Raw genomic sequence first — 25,675 nt, 5'->3', positions numbered from 1 at the left:
TTTTTGAATGATCATCTTCTTGCGCATACACCATAATTGCACGGGTCTCGATGTACCATAAATAGACAATGCCTGAGATCAAGCAATCTAATCGACATGATTATGGAATTCCACTCTTTGCAGAACTACAGCATTCGGGTTCCTCAATGCAGTTAGCCGACTGGCTGCAGTTTTTGGCAACATAATCTTCGATGCTAGCGTGGATGTATCGAAGACGATCGCTGTGCTACTAGCCTCTTCGGTGCTGGTGAGTGGTGGGCTGTCATCGCTGCGCCTTCCTGACACCAAAACACAAGTTCTCATGTGACCACCATGATGGCAATGCTATGCCTGGTGCCCAAGGGAGCGCAGGGAGTTTCATTGGATGTCTTCATGGTGGATCGTCAAGAGGATGTTTGGATTTATAGTTACCTTCTTTAATTTGCACACAAAACACATCATGGTTTTTCCATATTTCCATATTTCGTAGCTTGTAATTCAAGCAAAAGGCAATCCAAGTTCTCATTAGAACCTGATCCCACATCACAATGAAAGGCTATACTCGTTATCCATTGGTTTTAATCGGCAAATGTCTTTGCTCAACCAATGATGAAAAATGCTTAAACCACAGTTTTACAACATTCAAAAAGGTAGTCACATTTTGAGAAAGAGATGGCATTGAAAATGGAGAATGAAATGTGACGATATGTTGTTTGGGAAGATACCTTCTCAGAGATATTAATTTGGGCCACCTGAATACGTTTAACATAAGGAAGCTGTATGGCATTGTAACAGGATAGTTTTTTAACTGCTTAACGAGACATCATGTGAATTAATTGAAACACATTTTAACGATGCCGGCAGGTTGATAATACGACTTGTTTACAGGACACCAAAGTTTAATTGTATGGCATGTATTGCACCCACAGAAGTTGTTTCTTTTTCCCCACTTTTAATGACTCAAGTGGGATGTAGGTGGGGAAGTACTGTGGCAACACATTGAGAATGGATGTTACCAATAACAGCTATAATTGCAGCAAAGAACACAAAGAAACCGCCTCTCACAACAGCAAATCATTAGCTGTTTTTCAACATGTTCTATATAATTGTAACATCTTATATGGTACGAGTATATGTACAATCCGAGAACACGTGATTAGTGCAATAATTTTTTCCCATAAAAATTTGCAGTTCTGTTACCCTACGAGTTTAAATGTTTGGTTGTGTGACATTGTGCTTTGTCTTTTCGTTAAAAAAAAAACTGGCTTGAGGTTGAAAACAGGGCTTCCTAATCTCCTATGTACAACCCAGCCTGATGGGCACAACTCATAGGGTAAGTAGTTGGTAACTATTTGTGACGTAATGTATTGCCTCGAGGTAAATGTCGAACCATGGTGATCACGCATCCCCTTTCCTGCTGACTGAAATGTTAAGAGTTGTATGTTGAGTCCGACTCCAGTTACTGGGGGACTTCCAGGACATTTCAAGCCTGTGGGTTTTTTTTTTCTGAGATCAGGCTCAATATGTGTGTTTTCCCCCCAAAGTGAAATAGCCCACTTTGCATGCCATTCCTATGACAGACACATCAAAGCCAAAATAAACTGGAACAAAGTGTTTCATTTTGAGGTTGGGTTTTGGTGGTAAACATCTCCGATTTTGCACATGCTTTTAAGTGAGTATGTTTATTTATTTTTGTTGTTCTTGCTTTTTCATTGGACGAACGAGGTTCTTTTGCACATTGCTTCACCCTGCCGCAAGGTCATTCCAGATCGGGAGCATACATAGTACTGTACATCCAGTTGAACATGTGTATATGATGCTTAATTTAAGCCGAAAAAAAATAATGGATGTGCATGCTCTGCAAAGCAAGCCATAACAGTTAATGTGTTTCCTTCCCGTTTTACAATGGGCTTTAAGCGCACGTTTGCATTCAGGGAAAGTGGCTACTGTAAAAAAACAAAACAATAAAAACATGTAGAAGGAGCTTAAAGGAGAGACAAAGGCAAACGATCGAGGAGTATTTATTTTGGGTCCCTTCTTGCACTTCACATGCTTAGTAAAACTAATCGGTCAAACTGATACATTCATTGTAGTCCCATATTAGACTAATCCAGACTATGTTAGCCTTATTACTCATAGTGATCGCATTTATACTTTATTTTAATGGCCCTTAATGAATGTGTACATTAATGTTTATGAAACATGTATGTTCATTTACAATTTATATACGATTTGAGGTGATAAGGAACACTATTAGCCTATGCATACAATTAGATGTGTGAATAAACATTCGCTTGAACAGGAACATCACGATGAAAGTTTCATATGTGAGGTACGAGATCCCACACCATTTGCAAACGGTCGATAACTAGGCAGGAGTGGTGCCAAAACGCACATCAAATTAAAACTCTGCGGCACAGGTTATCCTGTGGTTCGAATTATTTTATTCCCTCCTAAGTCTCAGATAATATTGTCACGAAAGTTGGCACTCTTTCTATAAAACTGGCCTTGCAGATGGTTTTTATTTTCATTTTTTGGCAAACTATCTACCCTACCTCTTAAACGTATGCTGCTGGGAGGTGTAACTTCCTAACAGCAAACTCATGAAACAAATCCATAATCATAACGATATGGATGTTGCTTAGTGAGTATCATACCAGATTTGTCGTTAAAAGACGCATGAATAACGAAAAAGGAATAATTGATGAAATCAAAAGCCACATGGACTTAAATTGGGGCATGTGCACATGTGCCCTTCTCTTTACAGGTAGGAAATGTGAACCTGCGTACGAGCTATGTTCTGTCATTGCTTGAGTTTGTATACACAACGTGAAATCAACAAAATGCAATTAAATGCATAACTATTTCGAAATGAGAAAATTACGTCAATGTGTACATACATTATTTATTACTTTAGTAATAGGTCTTTTTTGGGGGGCACTTTGCTCACAGATTATTTCTTGCATTTTTCTTTCGTTCTTCAAAAAAGACGTGAACATATACATATATGTATATGTATATATATATATATATATGTATATGTATATATATATATATATATATATATATATATATATATATATATATATATATATATACATCAGCAAGATCAAGGCAAATAAAATTCAACTCTTATATTTGGATCATTAAAATGTACAACAATAGTCATGTTGAACAAAGTGTTTATGTTTACATTTTCCTGATATTTATTGATGTTTATTGCAATGCTAAGTGAATAGTATATCACCTTTTTTGATGCACATTCCAAATATCTGTACACATCCTTAGTTCAAGCATATTGGCAGTGTTAATTTGTTGTACAAATCACAGCAACAAGTTGTTCTTGAATGAACGGACATTCTGCGAATGAAATCTGTTTGCAATGTGTGTCATTGGCATCAGTGGAAATGTGATTTTGTTGAAACCACCTTTGTCCTGTTGTTTATCACCGATTGCTTTGCAAAGCCAATTTTGCTGGTATTTTCCCTCTTGTAACTAATTGTCTGCAGTGGGCCTCAATTACATATGCATATTGCTGTGACTGGTTGTGGGAGTAAGTCTTGATGTCAATGTCTCCATCCATGCTATGTGCCAGGAGCTCGTGAAGCCTTTCCTATACACCCCTTACTGTGTGTATGCAGCTCAGGCAATCTGTCTTTATTGTTGGTGAAATGTAAATCAGTCCTGAATGGACAAATTTAATTCCAATAAATATGATTCCAATCCCACGAGTACAGGTGTGTATTTACTTGCAACCAATTTGATTACAGATGCAATCAGACTTCATTGGAATGTGTAAAGGCAAGAACCAAACAGAGCTCCTGCAGTTCTGCACCACATTTTTCTTTAGCTTTTGACAACAGAGTTAATTTCATCATGAATAACTTATTAACAGATTTCTGCTTTTGCAAAATTGCTATTCAAGTGAAATAAATTAGCAAGGTTTCCGCCCTCCATTACTGAAAACAGTTGAGGCCAAACGAGCCTTAACTATTTCACTGCAAACACGTTTTGAGAGACATCTTGTTTGAGTGGTCCATTTATTTTTGTTATTATCATAATTTTAACATGTGCACACCTGTTAAGTCATCTTGTATTCAACTTTTTATCTACTCAGTTATTACTGGCACCTCTAGAATTATTAGCCCTCGATGGACTTAGTCCAAAACGGGGGCGAATGGATTTGGTCTCAATTTTCGTGTCTGTGTGTGCGTCCGCAACCATATCTCAGACATGTATGGACCGATTTTATCCGTACTTGGCACAAAGCCAACACATGATGGTACACATATGCACATCATTTTGTTTTGCGATACGATCGAAGATGGCCGACTGGCGGCCATTTTTGTTCTAAAAAAAACAAAACACGATGTTGAACACGTCCTCAACCATTTCTCAGACATGCTTTTTCCGATGTTATTCAAACTTGGCACATAGATAATGAATGAAGGCTTACATATGAACGTCATGTTTTTTTCAAGATCAGATCCAAGATGGCCGACTGGTGGCCATTTTGTTACTGAAATGTGTCCCCAACCATTTCTCAGACAAGCATGGTCTGCTTTTGTTCAAACTTGGCAAAGGTGGCAATACATGATGGCATACACATGCACCTCACTTTATTTTGCCATCTGATCAAAGATGGCTGACTGGTAAACTGGCAGCCATTTTAGTTATACATAAATATGGGCTAGCTTTTAACTCTGTGCAGCAAAATTACTAAACAACGGGGGCTATGACATTTTATGTCTTTTTTACTTGTCACTATTTTTGCAATTTGTTTCAGACAACAGCAAGGCTGTTTTCAGCTAAATCATCTCAGACTGGTGAACCCAGCACATGTGAGAGTGCAATTACATCAGCAGCCTCATGTTAGTCAATGCCATGTGGAGCTATCTCCCTAAATTGATATTTCTTTTATCTCAACAAGTATGGAGTATTGAGCTATTCACATTTTTTGATATTTTAAACTGTTCCTATAAATGTATATGATTTGAAAGAGGAGATTTAAGGTGACTTTTTGGAACAAGAACTACAGAAAATTAATGAATCTATGCAACAATAAGCTTATTTGTCCTTCCGTTCGTATATAATGCTCCTTTCCACCCATTGGTTGGACAGCTGGCCTGACTACACTCACAATTGAAAAATGAAAAATCATATGGCTGCCATTTTGGTGATATGCAAAGCCAAAGACATCTTTGGAGCTGTCATATTCACATTCGCCATGCCCTCTCTATAAGTTTTCCCTTCAGGACAAACAATCAGTGACTTAAAAGGATCATCAAATATCGAAAGATTGCAGCCAATAGGAATCACAGGTCTTTTGAAGGCTAAGGTACATATAGGCTTGAAGCTTCAGGCCTCTGGTGTCAGCCGATGGGACAGTGCAATTGGAATCTATCCGAGCAATATAACCACGATGTAACCTATTGTTACGAATTTGGAATTCGATTGCACACAACATACAGGTTCCTTTAGTCAGCTATGTCGATAAGTGCTTGTTCCTGAGATAGCTCACCTTCCATTGTTTAATGTTCAGAAATCGATTAGATGTGCTGCGGATCGATTTAATAGTTAGGGAACGAACAATGCAGACATCCCTCCCCTCTTCTGCGAAGAGCAAGAAGAACCCTGCCGTCCCGTGACTCATGTCAACAACTCCTTCCCACCCGTGGCTGAGTGGAGGATGGAGCACGAGGGCATGAGTCATGAGTCACGCCGGGAGCGGGGGAGGGTGGGAGAAGGATAAGAGGAGATCTTTTCTTTGTTCGTGTTGGGGAGTTGGAGTAGTAAGCTTTTTGCTTCGGCAGAGAGTCGTCGCTCAGCAGACCTTCGGGTCCTGTTTGGCTTGGGTTAGGGTTGAGGCCTTCGGAAGCTTTTTGCTTCAGCTGGCTCAGTGAGCTGAGGCTGAGGCTGAGGCCTGACTCGGGAGGAGGCTTTTTGCTTTGGTGGTTCAGTGGGCCTTCGGCTTCTGTTTGGCTCGGGAGAGCTTTTTGCTTCGAGCTGCTTTGTTTGGAAGAGAGTTGAGCCGGTCGCTCGGCTCGAGCTGCGAGTGGTGGCTTCTTCTTCTTGGTTCGTGGAGCTCTTTGTTCTCAGTTTGGTTCCCGGCTTGGTGCGACTCATCGACCTCTTCTTGGAGGTGGTTCCTCGGGGAAGCGGCGCATCGACGTGAAGGATCCGTGCCTCGTCTCACCAGCACATGTTGAGAAGCGCGGGAGGTGGTTCCTCGGGGAAGCGACGCATCGACGGGAAGGATCGGCTCCTCGTCTCACCAGCACGTGTTGAGAAGCGCGGGAGGTGGTTCCTCGGGGAAGCGACGCATCGACGGGAAGGATCGGCTCCTCGTCTCACCAGCACATGTTGAGAAGCGCGGGAGGTGGTTCCTCGGGGAAGCGATGCATCGACGGGAAGGATCGGCTCCTCGTCTCACCAGCACGTGTTGAGAAGCGCGGGAGGATTCGCGGGAGCTCGGGAAGGATCGCAGGTCACGGCGATTGGATCCAGCTCTCTCTCGCTGGAGCCCGGGTCTAAACAACTTGAAGACCACACGAGGTGGAGAGGTTGGAGATAGGTTCTGGGTTTCAGCTCACCTGTCCTCCGAGCTGGAGCCCGTTATTAAAGGCCTCTGCCACCATTTCTTGGGTGTGTGTGCGTACGTGTGTCCGTGGGCCCGTCGAATAAGTAGGAAATTGTAAAGTGCTTCGTGTGCTGTAAATGTTTGCATTGCATTTCGTATAGACGGTCGTAGTTCTTTTGTCGTGCTTTTGTTGCTTGTGTAATTGCATACGTGTTTTGCCTTGTTTAATTGCATACGTGCTTTATTATAATAAATGTCCTTGTGTGAATGTAAACCTGTTCGTTGCGTCCATTCCCTCATTGAACTGCCCCATATTGCAGTCAGAATATAGTTGGTTTTTAAATAGCCGGTAAAGTGATCGGGTCCAATGGGACTGCGCGATAATACCCCGCTCGGTTATCCCAAAAGGAAGCGAGCTGCTTAAGCGGCTCGTTTCCAAGCAGTCCCGTTGAGGTACAATCTCTCACTAACCTACCCGCGCGAATAATTAGGTAAATCGAAGATATGGCGAACGGACCCTGTAGCGCGGGTCGAGTGCGGACAAGTTTGTGGTGTGGTTACAAACACACCCGTGGCTGGTTTCCGGCGTTGATCCGGAAAGTCGCGACTGGATTGTCCGTTCGGTGGGCGAAGCGGCCGCTATTGGTTCGACGCGGTCATTCGCACGCCGGCGGGTGGACATCTACAACACTTATATCCTGGAAGCACCGCTCCCTAGGAAAGGAGCCAGTGGGGTTATGTAATTATTCTAATTCAAACCTGTAATCCAAAAACACTCTCGTTGTGGAACTCACAACACCTCACTGCACTGGAAAATATGGGGGCAGGAATACTGGACTGTATTCTTCTACTACTCTTTCCCACAACTTCATGGTGTGGCTTAACTTTATCCCTCTGTAATTTCCACAGCTCTGCACATCACCCTTGTTCTTAAAAATCGGAACCAGTACACTTAATCTCCACTGCTCCGGCATCCTCTCACTTTCCAAGATTTTATTAAATAATTTCGTGAAAAACCCCACTGCCATCTCTCCAAAACACTTCCACTGGTACATCATCTGGGCCAACCACATTTCCACTCTTCATCCTCTTCAGAGCAGTCCTCACTTCCTCCTTACTGATCCACCCCACTTCCAGATTCACTATCTCCACCTCTTCCAACCTTCTCTCTCTCTCATTTTCTTCATTCATCAGCTCCTCAAAGTACTCCATCCACCTTCTCAACACACTCTCCTCGCTCATCAGCACATTCCCATTTACGTCCTTTATCACCCTAACCTGCAGCACATCCTTCCCAGCTCGGTCCCGCTGTCTTGCCAATCGGTATAAATCCTTTTCCCCTTCTTTTGTATCCAACTTCTCATACAGCTCATCATATGCCTTTTCCTTGGCCTTTGCCACCTCTCTCTTTGCCTTTCGCCACCACTCCTTGTACTCCTGCCTACTTTCTTCATCTCTCTGACTATCCCACTTCTTTTTTGCCAACCCCTTCTTCGTTATACGTTCCTGTACTTCCTCGTTCCACCACCAAGTCTGCTTATCTTCCTTCCATTGTCCAGATGTCACACCAAGTACCTTCCTAGCTATCTCCCTCACCACTTCTGCTGTAGTTGCCCAATCATCCCACCCATCTTTACCACCATCCAACACCTGTCTCGCCTCCTCCCTAAATTCCACGCAACAGTCTTCCTCCTTCAGCTTCCACCATCTGGTCCTTGGTTCAGCCCTCACTCTCACCTCCAAAATCATCTTGCAGACCACCAATCGATGCTGTCGAGCTACACTCCCCTGCCACCACCTTACAGTCTCTAATCTCTTTCAGGTTGCATCTCCTGCTTAAGATGTAATCCACCTGTGTGCACTTTCCTCCACTCTTGTACGTCACTCTGTGTTCCTCCTTCTTCTTGAAATACGTATTTACCACTGCCATTTCCATTCTTTTTGTAAACTCGACCACCATTTGCCTTTCCACATTTCTCTTGTTGAGACCGTACCTACCCATCGCCTCCTCATCATCTTTATTCCCTTCCCCAACATGCCCATTGAAATCTGCTCCAATCACCACTCTTTCATCCTTGGATACACTCTCCACCACTTCATCTAACTCACTCCAGAAATTTTCTTTATATTCCATCTCACACCCCATGTGTGGGGCATATGCACTGATGACATACATCATCACCCCTTCAATTTCCAACTTCACACTCATCACTCGGTCAGACACTCTCCTCACCTCCAATACCCTCTTGACAATCTTCCTTCAGGATTACCCCGACACCATTTCTCCTCCCATCCACACCATGGTAGAACAGTTTGAAACCACCTCCAATGCTCCTAGCCTTACTCCCCATCCACTTGGTCTCTTGTACACACAGTATGTCCACCTTTCTTCTCTCCATCATATCAGCCAACTCTCTCCCTTTGCCAGTCATCGTCCCAACTCTCACCCTTCCCCCAGCAGTAGCACAATTTCCACTGGTACCGGTCGTTGGTAACCCGGGCCTCGACAGATCCGGAAATTCGTTTTGTTGTCCGCATGATTTGGGAAGAAGAAGAAACCCCAAACCGGGCCAGAAGTTGGAGGCATGGCACACAGCAAAATCAAGCTCCCAATAACGGAGAAAACTGTGTACTTGCCGCAGGCTTATACACCATACCTACATAAGTGAGTAGCGAGCGATGCAGATGAAGGACCAAGGTACATGGACATATGAAATTGCACAGGAAGTGATCATAAGCATTGATGGCACATAAAAACATAACGTAACACTTAAGTTATGGGTACTTTGGCAAACAGACTCACCGTTGGCTGGTTAGCCTCCAGTTATTATTGGCTGGTGGTCACAAGATCTTGCAATCAAGTTCTGTGATTGGCTATCCAACTTGACCCATTCATGTAGTGTTTATATGAGAGGGAGAAATGGGATTTCATTCATGCTAAAAGTTTGTGTTACTGACTGAAACTTTGAGTCTCTCACTTTGTAGAGGTTGGAGAACATATTATGGATCATGATAACAGTCCCACGCACAAAAAAATGAAAAATATTGACGAATCTTGGACTGTTTATTACATGGTGTTTCAATAAGTTTTTTAACACCCACTTTTTACCTGAGTTTCAGTTTTTTAAGGTCGGGTTTAAACAAATTCCTCAATGCAAAAGAATACCACATGATTCACCCACACAGCAGTTACATTACAGGGAAAAAAAAAAAAACTTCAAGCTTTATTCTGAATACTAATAATTTCCCAGCTCAATAAAGCATAACCACGATTCCAAAGTAAAATAATCACAGAACACAACATAAAATAACTTTTTACATTCGATGTATGCATAATAAAGTCGAGTGTTACAAGTAACAGATACGCTCTGTGGAGCGGTTGTTCTCAAAAAAAAAAAAAAAAAAAAAAAAACATTCCGATATTCCCTCTTGCCCCCCCCCTCCCCCCACCCCAACCACAATGAGAACAACTTCCAACATTTAACTTGTACGGTCAACCCTGTTTGGCAATAATAGTGCTTTCGGAACTGGTTCCAATAAAGAGTTTTACTAAATATTTCTGCAACACCTCAATGAAAAAAAACATTGATTCATTTAAATCACCAATGCTAACAGCTTGTTTCACAAAAAGTGCCATTCGTTACAAAATCTATTACAGCAGGCATTCTTCACAATGGGACATTGGTGTACTCATCCATGCTCATCACATTTCTTATGTTAGCCAATTTGTGTTGCACTTTAAAGGAACTCATGGGACAACATGCGCACTTATAACAGATGTTCAACATCACAAAAGCACAGACTATGCTGCACAACACACACCATGTCCAAATAGTAAAACTAGAGGTCTCATAGTACAAGTCAAAAAGTGGGGTAAAACTGTCTGGTGTGAAAATCCTAACAAAAACATTCACTTCATTTACCTGAAGGAAAAACAAGTCTTGAACTCGAGGAAAGCTGAACAGTTGTCCTATTGAGGAAACTCCCGGTCAGGGAAGCAAAGAGGGGCAATCAGAGTCCATGCATAGAGTACAACGCAGATCCAGCATGATGACATCTTGACCCAGAACGTGGGCCAGCTACCATGACTGACCGTGTCAAACTTGGCATTTTCATAACTGGTGTGGGAGAGGGTGAACAGAAATCATTTTGATTTCACACCGGTAAAAAGCAGGACAATACAGAGTTCAATAAAAATAAAAATCTGGAAAAAAAAAAACCAATTTAGAAGAAAAATGTACAAATACCTTGTGCAATTCTACCAGTTCACTTCTGAGAAAAGGAAATTAAACGGCTGAATGCTTTACGTGGCTGAGCTGATGAGATACAAATGCTTATTTCATTGAATAATGACACCCGAGGAAAAAAACATTTTTGAACGATACTTATATGTCCATCGTGACAATTTCATACAATATTGTGGATGAGATTTGGTCATTGTGAAAAAACATGCACCATGTGTAAAACAGATAAAGCCAACTTGGCACCTTGTTGAGTAGGGGAGGAATTGAATTTGTCAATCAAAACGGAAGTTCTTTACAATGTAAAGACAGGTTTCGCTCAAACTGTCGGTTGAAAATACCGCACGGAATAGAACATAATGGCAGTGTGCATTTTTATAAAAATAGCCTCTGTAATGGTGAACTGCTTGAAGACAAGACAAGCGACCTGACAATTTTTGACGCCGTGTGAAAAATTGAGACCGATGTCATAAACACAATTTTGTGAGAGAAATACTCTCGACAATTTCCAAAGAAAGAAAGACTCAAAACAGCTCAAGAATGCAACAATTGTATTATTCTTTGGATCTTAGCAACTTCAAAAAGTAAAGGAATCAAAAGATCAGGGAAAGCAGAAACCATCTATTTATAATGTAGATACCAGGAAGGGTTGTAATGAGAAAATAAAAACGGTGAAAACAAAGAAACTAGATATCTGCGATCCCAAAGCAATCGCCAAGAGTATGCCTCCCTGGCTGGAGGAGGATTACCCTTTGGTGATCGCCCGAGACTTACCCTTGGCCCGTGAGCCAATAATGGCCTTTTATTTTTGACCACCACATGACCTTGACCTTCAACATTTCAGGATACAGTGTAAATTAAGAAACTAACTTACTTGGTAGAGCACGCATACCTCCGCCATGCAATGCCTGATCCAGTAGAACATAATCGGGACCAATAATTTTTTGAAATATCATGTGATATATTGTTTTTCGCAACGACTCTCAGTAGTGAAGAATCACTTTAAAAATTCTAGTAGCCGGATCCAGAGCTTCACCAAAATCTAATCAATTCGTCCTTGTAAAACACTTAACCTGCCCACCAAATTTCATATAAATCGCTCTAAAACTTTTTGAGATATCCTGCACACAGAGACAGACAAACAGGGGTGAAAACATAACCTCCTTCCACCTTCCGTGGCAGAGGTAAAAATGTCCCCGGCTGTAATCTATCCCTAAAACTAACACCATGAAAATCGAAGAAAATTATTCAAGTTATGATCAAAAATGTGTTTTTTGTTAATTACGTCACAATCTGAAAAAGTAGGTCAACGGCACTTATCAAATATCAGGTGCACTATTATGATGCAAGAACATCTTAGAAGGCCAAACAGTCTGATTTCGCAACAAAAGAAAAACGCGTTATTTTTCAGACCACAATTTGACCTTGACCTTTAAACCAGAGGAGTATGATGTAAATCAAGTGTAAATGCATCTTGCTCTCAGCTATCTAGAAAGGATGATTTTGTTCTGATCAGACAAGCCTTAGTTGAGTTATAGTTAAAAATAAAATAAAAGTTAAAATGTCTGTAATTAGGTCATGACCTCAAAATAGGTCAAATTCAAAAAAACGTCAACCCTGCATACTTTTGGGAGGACACAAGGGGATAGAAGAGGCATGTGTGGATCCCACATTGGTGGAGAATGGATTTGGGGGACAGGAATCAATATTATACCGTATTTACAAATATAATAAATAAAGAGCCCCAAAGGCTACAAGGGTAACAATTTAGAACTCTCACCTGGACCAATTTGTGAGAGTCATCATGATGTAGAGGGAAGCAAGGAAATAAACAAAGTGGAAGAAAGAATAGCTGTACACGACAGAATCCCTTTCATTGTGGACGACCTTTTGTGATTGCCCATTCTCAGTCTCTTCATATCCTCCTGTGGGTAACCAAAGCAACCAGAAGTGTAACACAAGTTAAAAACAGCGGTTTCAAGCAAACCTTGGCCATTACAAATCTTTTCTTCACTAACCACATACGCATTGTACCTTCCTCAACTGAGACGCAGCAAAAGCAGCAGGATGCCTCCTGAAAAACAAGGTGCAATGAAAGACAAATAATATAATACAGTTCAAACTCCATGCACTAGAATCAAATACCAACCTGTCATTGACAAACAATGAAATATATATATATATATATATATATATATATATATATATATATATATATATATATATATATATATTCATATGAGAGTGATAAGTAAAAATTACATGAATGGAAAGGGGAAGAGAATAGGATCCATCCATCCACTGGGACCATACTCTGTGCAGAGCGTTGGTGCTGCCGAAGCAGTCTCCTTGGCTATTGGGTACAATCCTGGACGGGTCGCCACTCCGACACAGGATACCAGCATGCTGGCACTCATTTTGCCGACCTCGGAAGGATGACAGGCAGAGTCAACCCCACCTGGTATTAATTCAACAGCCGAGTGGGATTTGAACTCAGGATACTCGGATCCTAAGCCCACCACCCTAACCATTAAGCCAACACCAGGCATAGAATAGGATAAGAAGAATGTATTGGGGGGGGGGAGGGGGGATTGAATGGGCGAGTGACAATTCCACCACTTTTGCATAATACGTACACAGGCCTTTAAATGGGATACAATTTTAACTGCTATTTGCACAAGAATAACCAACATCAAGGAGAATGTTGCTTTTGGAATGATTACTTCTCAAATTTAGGATAAGAGGTTCTTAATGAACAAAATAAAATCAGTTAATCTGGGAGTAATTGTTGACAGCTCAAATGTCTCCCTCAGCTAAGATGTAAAATGAAATAAAAGGAGCATCAGAGCCCCCAAAGAACAGTCCAAACTTCATTCATTACCTCCAACGACCATCACTAGAACTCAATTAAGTGGAATTGAAGTTGAGGCAGTTGGAGAGGATGCATATATCCATAAAACCACAATCAAAACCTGCTTTCAAGGTGCCAATCTAATGGGCAGAAGCCTTTTAGTATTGTAGAAATTTGACTTGAACCTCACAACAGAATTTAAAAAGATCTGATCACAAATCAAGTAAGTCAGATTCCAAATCTGTTCTGCATTACTCACAGTAGGGCCAGAAGCCTCGCCTTCACCAATGCCCAGGGCTGCTGTGGAGGAGTTGGTAGTGGAGCGGGCACTAGCGAAAGCAAAGACCAGTGCAGGAATGGTCAGTTTGGGATCAAAGCATGGACACACAAAGCAGGAGGAAAACGAGGATAAGTCAGGAAGTTTGGAAGGCATTCTATGCAAGGATAGCAACAAGTTCAAAAGGTACCAATCTACAAGCTTAGAAAAACATAGCAAACAGAAAGGCCCATCTACAAATGATGAAAAGCCAAAAACAATGCAGTGCTTTAAAAATAATGTAAAATATTACACAAAATTTGCAGCCAAGTTCTTACAGGCAGGTGTTCTGTCAAATATCATGTCTGGCATGACTGCGAAGCTCTACAAATAAGGAATGCTAAGGGGACTTGAGGAAGATAAATGAGGCCGACTTTCCAGTTCTGACTTGGCAAACCAAAATTTCACCTGAGCAACAGGACTGTTTTTGGCCTATGGCATCCACCGTCAGGAATAGCCTCATGCTGTTCACTAACCAACTGTTACCAATTTAACTGTTCACTAATTTAACCAGTTCACAACACTGGTTAAATTGAACAGAATAAGGAAAATATGCTTTATGATAATAACCATGTCACACACACACAATCTGCAACAGCTGCCAACTGCCTTCACAAAATAGAGTCTTGCATGAACATCTTTCCATTTTTTGGACCCTGAGCCAAAGGGTGTTGTAAAGGGTGTGTGTATGTATATGTATATATATATATATGTATATATATGTATATATGTATATGTATATATATGTATATATGTATATATGTATATATGTATATATGTATATATGTATATATGTATATATATATATATATATATATATATATATATATATATATATATATATATATATATATATATATATATATATATATATATATATATATATATATATATATATATATATATATATATATATATATATATATATATATATATATATATATATATATATATATATATATATATATATATATATATATATATATATATATACATATATATATACATATATATATATATATATATATATATATATAGCATAAATCTCAGCTTAAGGTCGTGTGACATGGTGCAGAATGCAAACTCAGGTATTATGATGGGAGATGCAGGTAGGAAATCATGTGGGATGGAGATATTCCCACAATAGTATGCACACACATTTGCTTACTTGAAATTCGTATTTGTAAACTTTAAGCACCCAGCATGGTCCAAAGACTTGAGCAAGATAAGAGGCTTCATTGCTTCAGCAGATAGAAGAGACAAGGAGACAAAGACACAGGGACAGACGAGGTTACAGGAAGTGGAAAGGTTAAAATGAAAAAGAACAATGAGGATATAGTTTGTGATTTTGTCAAAACAAACATTATAAACAAAAAACAACAACCACAAAACAAATGAAATTGGCACTCGGAAGAGTGCATACCTCTGCCAGGCTCAACAGTTTATGTTTTGTATCCCACTAATAGGCCGGATCTGCATCCGATCCTGAACCAAAATCTCATTGGCTTGTTGTCACCTACCCAACTCATACACCAAGTTTTGTCAAAATCCGTCCACAACTTTTTGAGATATTGTGCTCTATCATTTTTGGCCCGATCTCTCAATGGTGAAGAACCACTTAAAAATTCTCGTATCCAGATCCAGATCCGGATCTTCACCAAAATCTAATCAGTTCATCCTTATCAAACACCCAACATGTCCACCAAGTTTCATCCGAATCTGATCATAACTTTTGAGATATCCTGCTCACAGACAAACAGGGCATCGCTGGTGTGGTTCAATTCACATCGCTGTTCAGCAGAATTTTCTGCACCTTGCGACTGAGTGGTCACCTGTCAAGGTGTTCTTCTTCACCATGGAAAGGTTTATGACAGATCATGAGAACCCAGACCCTCTATCAAGAGATTATACTCAACCATACCACCAACCCCATCGACTGTTTCCTAAACTGCATCAGGTCTCAAAAACTTTCAATGTTGAGAAAATTTCTTGCAAAGGAATTACAATATTCCAAGGTCATCAGAAAATAAACAATGACACATTAAACAAGGAGGGCAGGAAAAAATAATTGTAACAGAAATAAAATGACTTTTAAAACCTTGTATATCCTGCATCACTCTCCCTCTTCTATAAAAAGGCGCCATGGTGCCATCTCCTTTTATAAAAGGCACCATGCCTGCATGCGTCCGTCCATCCATCCATACTCATTCCAACCATTGGTTGTACAGTTCTCTCGACCCCACCCACAATTTCAATATTACGGCAGTCTTTTTGGTGCTTACCGCGATGTGAAGTCAAAGATATCTTCAAAGTTGTTCAATTCACAATCCCCATGCCCTCCCTACAACTTTCCCCTTCAGTGTAAACCAAACAAAGCGACAGTTAAAAGGATTTTGAGCCAAGAGGCGTTATGGCCTCGTGAATGTTCGGTCTCAGCGATCAAGGTAGCAGTCTTTCTTAAAAAAAGCCCAAATAACTATGTGGCATTCTCTCAAGCAGCAATTTTACTGTGGACGTTACACAGGTCCTTGCTATTATTTCCGACTATTTTCTCATAAAATTATGAGTTGGAATGTCGACCATGACGGGTTTCTGTGAAATTGTTGATAGCATGATTGGGGAGCGGAAAGCGTTAAATATTCCACTGTTTCGATGAGGAAATGTCCATTTGCTTTCATGAGCAGGAGGATGTTGAGAGGGGGGGAGGGGTAAATTTACCCACAGGAAGAATGGGATTGCCCACAGGTGTGTGTGTGTGTGTGTGTGTGTGTGTGTGTGTGTGTGTGTGTGTGTGTGTGTGTGTGTGTGTGTGTGTGTGTGTGTGTGTGTGTGTGTGTTGTGTGTCGCTGTAAAGGGGGGAGGAGGGGGAGAGGGTGAGCATGCAATCGCACTACAGGTAATTTGCAAGTGTTCTCCAGATGGGAAAAAAGATCATTTTAAAGGTCTCTGTATTCAGCCAAAGCTACTGAATTTGTAAAAAAAACAACTATGGGATCCAAACAAAGAAGCCACAAACAACTGCAATACAGGGGTATTTAGAAATCAGATTAAACTCACCATAAATTGAAGCTAAAGAAGGGGGGATTGGCTAAACTATTATGGGGGGATGAAGTATGAACAACAACGGCACTCAGTAGAGCACATACTATACCAGGCTGAACAGTTGACGTTTTGTATCCCACCAATTGGCCAGATCTGGATCTGAACTTGAACCAAAATCTAATCGAGTTGTTCTTGTCACCGACCTAACTCATCCACCAAGTTTTGTCACACTCTGTCCACAGCCTCTTGAAATGTCATGCTATACTGTATATTGTTTTGGTCCCATCTCTCAAAAGTGAAGAATCACTTAGAAAAAAAACAAAAAAATTCTGATATCCGGATCCGGATCTTCACCTAAATCAAATCTATTTGTCCTCGTCACGCACCCAACCTTTCCCCCAAATCCATCTATAACTTTTTGAGATATCCTACTCACAGAAAGACAGACGGATGTGAAAACATAACCTCCATCCACCTTCGGTGGCAGAGGTAAAAAAAAGTTTAAAAAGACGACCACAACTTGGTAACCAGCTAACAATTTGAAAAGAAGCCACAAAACTGGCAACGAAAAAAAAAGTTTTTTAAAAGTTACTTGCAAATTAAATATTTTGTGAACAATATGTGTTTATTGAAATGGCAAAAAAGCACATATTAGATTTTTATTTTATTTTAACCGTCAATTCAAAGTACTAGTCATGAGTCTCATTGCAACCAGAGTTGGTGTCAGCCACCCAATGCTCGCCTGTTTATACATTTATCGTTTTTAAAAGACGTCTAATAATATTATTTATAAAGCATTGCAGTGAAGTCTGATCCAAATAATTTTAAAGCAATATATGTATTTGTATATTGTAATCAGTAAAAAAATAGTGTGGTAGATAAAAACATTAGAAAGGAAAAAAAAAACTTTAACGTTGAGGTGCTACGAAAAAGTTAAGTTCAAAACAGGTCAAAAATTTAAAACATTTGAAATTATTTTTTAATTTCAACTTCACTACATCAATAGTATACCCCAAAGAAACCTCCATGCCAAATATCAGCATCCTAGTACACATATTATATGAATGGCAAGCTTCTAAAAAAATTGCACCAAAAACCTTAACATTTTCATGCTCACGCTGACGCTCACGCTGGGGGTATCGCTATAGCTCTCTGTTCTTCGAACAGGCGAGCTAAAAATCACAATCCTTGACCAATAAAACAACAAACATTGCTGTTTGGAGAATACTTCCAGAGGTAGGGTTCACATTTCTCAAAGTTCACCGTCCCTCATTTACAAAAGGCATGTCACAACATTACTCAAATACATGTACAGTGCTGTCAAAGAGTATTCACACCGCTCGACTTTGTCGCATTTTGTTGTGTTACAGCCTGAATATAAAACGGATTAAATATAAATTTTTGTCACCAATCTACACAACATGCAATGCATAATGATAATGTGAAAACATGTTTTTCGAAATTTTTACAAACTAAATAAAAATTAAATGCAAAAAATGTCTTGTGTCAATAAGTATTCAACCCCGAGTCAAGACTTTGTAGAAGCGCCTTTGGCATCGATTACAGCTTTGAGTCTTCTTGGGTACGTCTGTATCAGCTTTGCACATCTGGATTTGAGGATTTTTCTCCCATTCTTCCTTGCAGATTCACTCAAGCTCTGCCAAGTTAGATGGGGAGCGTCGATGAACAACAATCTTCAAGTCTTTCCACAGATTATTTATGGGATTCAAGTCTGGCCTTTGGCTGGGCCACTCAAGGACTTCCAAGTTATTGTTCTCAAACCACACCATTGTTGCTTTGGTTGTATGCTTTAGGGTCATTGTCCTGTTGGAACATAAATATTCACTGCAGTCTGAGGTCTTTTGCACTCTGAAGCAGGTTCTCCTCAATAATTTCCCTGTATTTGGCTCCATTCATTGTTCCCTCTATCCTTACAAATCTCCCAGTCCCTGCCACTGAAAAGCATCCCCATAGCATGATGCTGCCACCACCTAGCATCACAGAAGGGATGGTGTTAAATGGGTGATGAGCTGTACTCAGTTTCCACCACAAGTAACGCATTCAGGCCAAACAGTTCATTTTTCATCTCAGTCCACAGAATATTTTGCCTCGTGCTCTCAATCTTTCACATGCCTTTTTGCTAACTCCAAGCATGCTGTCATGTGCCTTTCTCTCAGTAGTGGCATCCGTCTGGCCACTCTCCCATAAAGCCTAGACCTGTGAAGTGCTGCAGAGACCGTTATCCTTCTGGCAGGTTCTCCCATCTCGGCCAAGGAACTCTGTAGTTCTGTTAGAGTGGTCATTGGGTTTTTGGTCACCTCCCTGACCAAGGTCCTTCTTTCCCAGGTTAGTTGGATGGCCAGCTCTAGGAAGAGTCTGGGTAGTTCCACATTCTTTCCATTTCCTAATGATGGAGCTCACCATGCTCTTGGGAACTTTCAACAATCTAGAAATTGTTTTGTACCCTTCCCCAGATCCATGCCTCCTCACAATTACATCTCAGAGTTCTACGGACAGTTCCTTCGACTTCATGGTAGAGTTTCTGCTATGACATGCACCGTCAACTGTGGGACCTAATTTAGAAAGGTGTGTTTATTTATAAATCATGTCTAATCAATTGAATTGGCCACAGGTTGACTCCAATCAAGTTGTGGAGACATCTCAATACAAGGATGATCAAAGGAAATTGAATGCACCTAAGCTCAATTTGGAGTGTCATAGCAAACGGGTTGAATACTGATTGACTCAACATATTTCAGCTTTTAATTCTAAATAAATTTGAAAAAAAAAACGTCTGAAAACACGTTTTCACTTTTTATTTATTTATTTATTATTATTTAGTCCATATTAAATTCAGGCTACAACACAACAAAATGTGACAAAAGTCAAGGGGTGTGAAGACTTTCTGAAGGCGTTGCCTATTCACCAACATGTTCACACAAGTTCTTGTAAAATAGAGTGGAAGAAAAACAAGCTGCTTGCAGTTGCAGCATCATGTAATAATAATAATAACCTCCTTGCATTGGGCAAACAAACTTGGTCCAGTGAAGACCAAAAGATGGTGAAGACAATGGCACACGTATTTTCACTCAAATGCTCCATGTGCGTTTGCACTCGCACACTCGGTTACGTACCAGGCAAAGAGAACGCAGCCATACATAATGAGGCTACCCACAACCGCCGTGGTGGTGTCAACCACATACTGGCTCTCTCCTGCATAGGGAATGCAGATGGTCACATTGTTGTGTCCTCGCAGGACTGCAGGGAAAAGAAAGAATTCCTGAAGGCAAACGGCTAACTGCTGACCATTCCTCAACAACAATAAACAAGCAGTTCAAGTAAACACAAATCTTACATGAAAGAAATATAAAATGAAATAAAAATCACTTTCAAATACAAACAATTGAAATACTCGCTTGCACAATTATACTGTTGCGGCAGTTCTGTCGGCCAAACAGCCAAGACACCCCAGGCCATATCAACAACTCGTTTGCTCCCATACCAAGCCAAAAATGTGCCCTTCGCGCCAAAATTTGCGCCTCCTCGGCATTGCAAGGCCAAATTCCCCCATTTCTACAACAATATACTTCATTCTTCAATGCACACATGACCTTGTTCCCAGATTTTCAAAATAACTTAATTATTAGACCAGCTAAAGTTTGTGTCTACTTCACACGAAGCAACACGACGACGAGTAACACACCGAGGTCTTTACTGGTCCAAGGTCCCCGATACGCAACCATTGGGTTATCTTTACCAGACATTTATTACCATACAAATTGCATTTTTTACACAAAGTAATACAATCTTGCTTCATCACGTAGAACTGCAGATCTCACACACTGCAAGTTACACCCGCTAATTTAGTAGCTATATTAAATACAAACAGATAAGCTTTCACCAAGAATCAGAATAATTGCACTAGGATATCTGTGGGGGGGAGGGGGGTGGCAAGATCTGTCCCATGTTTTTACCCAGCTCAATGGGGTGGTCAGATAGCCTAAAAGGTGTGCGCACTCACCTCCGATCTGTCTAGCCTGGGTTTGAATCTTGGCGCAGCTAGAAATGTCATCCTGGTATTTCGCAGTCCCTCGGATGAACGTTAAACTGGGCGTCTCGTCTGCCAGCATTAGTTGGTGGACGCTAAAGATCCCACGGGATCCTTCATGAAGAGTGGGAAAGTTATCGCCGGCACAATGAACAAATGCAATTGTGTGAAGCCACGGGCTGTGTGGTGTTCATGACGAGGGTTGTTCTGCACTGCACATCATGCTCAGACTTTTCACTGTGGATGCATCATATTGCCACCCTCACCCACATTGGAGGCAGAGAGATGTGTCTGAAACACCATTACATGCACAAAAATAGGAAATCTGGAACTGCCCTCCAAATACAACTCATAAATTCCCCTGTTCGCCTTCCGTCTCATCAAAGTTAATTTCCACCAAACTTTGTAACATTGCTCCCCTCGCATTTCCCTGCGGTGAAAGCAATAGTGTATGTGGATGGTCCTTTGTTTTTCGATTTAAATCCTGCCTCTCTGATGGATAGACCTTAAATAATATCAAACATGGTTATAGGCCGTTGTCACAATAACTGTGAATGAAAAGCTGAACAATCTTCAAAAAAGATTTTTCCTTCATAGCTTTTCGAACCTAAATGCTTAAAATTTATCATCCTTTAACCAGAGAGATACTGTAGGTGTTTATTATAGTGTATTACAAAGGGTGATGAGCTAATAATATAGGAGAGGTCTATTACTGTATCACATCCTTTCAACAGGCTGACAGGATGGCTTAAACGTACAGGTACACAAACTCACCTTAAAGCTGTCCAGCCTGGGTCCGAATCCCAGCCCAGCTATAAACTGTCATCCTGGCGTTTCACAGGCAGGGTGATTCATCGATGCGTGTGTCGTCCCTCAGGTCAGGTCAGGAATGGGAGCATGCACCAGAACAGCGTGTCGCTGCGTCCACTTTCTGCAGGTACTCCAGGGGCCTCCGTCTGGCCATCCCCCAGACAGATGCCTGGCCCATCCCCATCTCCTTGAGATGCCGATCAACCTGCTGCAACCACGAGGCACGTGTTCGGCCCACTGGCCTCCTCCACTCACAAGACTCCCTCGCTGAGAAAATCTGGTGAGTAGGATCAGCGTCAGGAAAACGAGTCATATGTCCATACAGCTGCAGCTGATGCTCATGGACCATGCAGGTTACAAATCTCATTTGAGTCTCTCTCAGCAACCGCTCGTTGGACACAAAGTCCGACCAGAGATAGCCAAGGATTCTCCGAAGAGACCTGGAACCAAAGGAATTAAGTCTCCATCTCAGATCCCTGGTCACAGTCCAAGTCTCACATCCATAGAGCAAGACTGGAAGCACCAAGGACCTGAAGACTCAGACTTTCGTCCTCCCGCACACGTACCAGCAGTGCCACACCCGAGGATCCAGCAAATCCATGACTCCCCAGGCCCGACCCAGCAGAGACATGAATATCACTGCCAAGGAAAATGAATCTCTCCACGACCTCAACATCCTCACCACAAAGAGCCACAGAAAGGGCAGCAGCATCCAAGATGTCATTGAAAACCTGGATCTTAGTTTTGACCCAGGAAACCCGTAATCCCAGCGGCTCCAACTCCTCATTCAGCACCTTGAGGGCCCCCAAAAGGATATTTAGAGTCTCTGCAAAGATGACTGCATAATCTGCGAAATCAATGTCAGAGATCTTGACATTCCCAAACAATGCACCACAGCTTGATCTCTCCGACATCCTCCCTAGAATCCAGTCCATACAAGTACTGAAAAGTGTGGGGGCCAGTACACACTCCTGACTAACTCCAGTAACAACTGGAAATAAGTCAGAGATGGTACCACCACATTTCACAGCACTCTCAGTACCAGAGTGGAGTTCAGACATCAGATCGATCAGTTTTGGTGGCACCCTACGAAGACCAAGAATCCTCCAGGGGCATCTTGATTCAATGAATCAAATGCTTTACAGAGATCAACATAAGCTGCAAGCAGCCCCTGCCGAAACACTCATCTGCGTTCGGTGAGTACCCGATGAGTAATGATACGGTCAATCGTTGACCTCTTTGGTGTAGAGCCTGACTGCTCTGGACGCTGGTGCTCAAGCAGATGGTGGTGAACCCTATCAAGAATTATTATCCAAGCAAAGACCTAGCCCGGCACTGAGAGCAGCGTCACCCCTCGGAAGTTGTTGCAGTCTTGGCAATCACCCTTCCCTTTCCAGAGAGGGACAACAAGGCCCCTCTTCTAGTCAGTTGGGATGATGCCAGGCAGAGCAGATGATGCCTGTGATGATGCCAGGCAGAGCACAGAACTACATGCAATGACATGAGTGCAGCATTTCCACCACCCTTGAGAAGTTCGGCATGGATGCCACAGATCCCAGGAGCTTTACCCCATTTCAACCGGTTCACCGCAGCCTGTGTTTTCACAAACGAAGGTGGACCACAGTTGATTGGAAGGTCAGCAACAGTGATTGTAACACCCCTGACACCCAACTCGACAGCTGGGGGATCAGCCTGGTACAACTGCTCAAAGTAACCGGCCCAGCGGGCCTTCACTTCCGACTCCTCTGTCAAGAGCCCCCACCCTCTGCTCTAACTGCAGTAGGCCTACACCGAGGGATGGGCTTGGATGAACGCAATGCACGAATTCCCCTGTAAGCGGGACGAGAATCACTTGACCACATGTGATGCTCCACCCCCTCACAGATTCCTCGCACATAGGCCTCCTTGTCCACCCTCAGTGCACGTACCGTTTTATGCCTCAGCTCCCTGAACAGCTCAGCTCTGCCATTCAGCCAGGCCCTGCGACTCTGGTCAATGGTATCCAGTATCCCTCGAGACAAAATTCTTCCTCACCCGACGGTGAGTTCCAAGACATCGACCGGCAACATCAAGGACGGTGGTCTTGAAGGCACTCCACAACTCTTCAGGATCTCCCAAAGCACACAGACCCCCGCCCCCCAAATCTCAACTCAGCTTGTTCACAAAATCCTCAGCTACCCTTATCCTTGAGCTTGCCAACATCCAGCCTAAGCTGGGATGGTACCATTCTCCTGGATTTAAGGTGCAACTTAAGAGTTGCTACAATAAGCCGGTAGTCAGTATTGAGGAACTGAGCACTCCGGTAGACCCTGTTCTGGATCATCCTCCAGCGACCGTCAATGAGCACATGGTCAATCTCCTTTGCCACACCGCCAGCGTTGGAATAGCAAGTCCAGCGATGAGCTTGTGGGCGCTGAAACCATGAACCGGCCACCCTAAGGCCATGACTTCTTGCAAAGTCAAGGAACTTAGTGCTATTCAGGTTCACAGTTCCAGATCCATGGGGACAAACAGACATCTCATAACCATCCCTATCAGTTCTAGTTGATGCATTGAAATCCCCCACGACGAGAAGAGTATCTCACCTGGGGCACTGATCAACCAGACTCGAGCGTGGCGTAGAATGCATCCTTCACGGTGAAATCACTCGCCACAGTTGGAGCATAAACAGAGACCAGGGAAATGACACCTAAGGAGTGACGAATCCTTTGTCTCATAATACGCTTGTTGACTGATGTTACCTCAATTATCATTGGAGTCAGCTTATTGGACACAGCTACAGCAACTCCTTGGGCATGGTAACCATCAGAGCAACCAGACCAATAGTAGGTGGAACCACCTGCCATGATCTCACCGCAATCCGGTCTCCGAACCTCAGAGTGCTGCAATACCGATGTCCAAACGCTTGAACTCAGATGATAACAGAGACAAGTGAACATACTCTCTGAGGGATAGGACATTCCAGGCACCCACCCGAAGGGACCGCCTCAGGTTAACCCAAGGAGACCGCCGTCTGGTGGACGACACCTCAGCACCACTCCGACACACTCTCCTGCAACCTGACCCGGGATTGTTACCCTGTGGTTTCCCTATCAAAGATTGGGGTTCCCGAAGGCTTTGCCCCAATCCCGTCATCCGGTGAGCGGCCCTGCGAAGGGAAGCTGCACAGGATGTACTCCCACGGAGTGGGTTTTCAGTTTTTTTATGCTTTGAGAATGTTTTGCGGAATGAAGGGTTTTACGGTGGCCGGAGTGCAAATCCTGCCACCAACCTCCTAATAAGAAGTAACCCAACTGCAGGAGGATGTCCACAGGCACAGTTGGGCACTAGATATGGATGGCTGTTGGCTCACAAGGTGCTCCTCTGCCCTTTGACACATTTTGTTTTTAATCCTGCTAGGTGTCCATATCCAAACACCCTCCTCACCAGGAAACCTGGTGGGGGAGACCGTTTAGTCGCTGACAACCCGACCATGGAACAGGTTAGTACAGATGTACATGATTAGCAAGTCACAGATCTGATCTGGCCTGACCTGACAATGACCAATGTCATCCCTCGGATGGATGTGAAACTTGACGTCATGTGTGCCGGCACTAGTTGCTGGATGGTACTTTTCACGAAGCGTAAGCGAGCTATTCGCCGGCACCATGGCCAAATTCCAAATTCCTGCCATGACCAACAGAGCACAGCCATGCCCTCGTCCAATGAAGCTCCCCCACAGCCTTGTGCTGCATATCAAAGAAGGGCATCTTTCAAGGGTACTTCTTCAATTTCTTTGCTTTTCAACCTTTTTATTCTGCAGTAAGGA

At 42.3% G+C, this 25,675-nt stretch overlaps 2 protein-coding genes across 5 annotated transcripts in view; one reads left to right on the top strand and one right to left on the bottom strand.

Annotated features, from left to right (window-relative positions):
- The window catches only part of LOC147015960 (synaptic vesicle glycoprotein 2C-like), a 112,812-nt gene extending 109,105 nt beyond the window's left edge, over positions 1–3,707 (top strand). For all 4 annotated transcript variants that reach the window (XM_085848631.1, XM_085848632.1, XM_085848630.1 and 1 more), the window contains exon 13: positions 124–3,707. In XM_085848631.1, the coding sequence (XP_085704757.1) occupies positions 124–307 (184 nt within the window). In that variant the 3' untranslated portion in view covers positions 308–3,707. The remainder of the gene's footprint in view (positions 1–123) is intronic.
- A 5,897-nt stretch (positions 3,708–9,604) lies between these two features.
- The window catches only part of SERINC5 (serine incorporator 5), a 54,911-nt gene continuing 38,840 nt past the window's right edge, over positions 9,605–25,675 (bottom strand). The window contains exons 8-12 of the mRNA XM_085848628.1: positions 20,144–20,267; positions 13,911–13,980; positions 12,835–12,874; positions 12,581–12,725; positions 9,605–10,677 (exon numbers count right to left, since the gene is read on the bottom strand). Coding sequence (XP_085704754.1) covers positions 10,530–10,677; positions 12,581–12,725; positions 12,835–12,874; positions 13,911–13,980; positions 20,144–20,267 — 527 coding nt within the window. The 3' untranslated portion in view covers positions 9,605–10,529. The remainder of the gene's footprint in view (positions 10,678–12,580; positions 12,726–12,834; positions 12,875–13,910; positions 13,981–20,143; positions 20,268–25,675) is intronic.

Source organism: Eptatretus burgeri, chromosome 12 (genome assembly GCF_056783735.1).
Source record: "Eptatretus burgeri isolate ZD-2024b chromosome 12, Ebu_testis_v1, whole genome shotgun sequence".
NCBI classification, from domain to species: domain Eukaryota; kingdom Metazoa; phylum Chordata; class Myxini; order Myxiniformes; family Myxinidae; genus Eptatretus; species Eptatretus burgeri.
The sequence above is the reverse complement of the archived record's forward strand: the minus strand, read 5'-3'. Positions and strand labels throughout refer to the sequence as shown.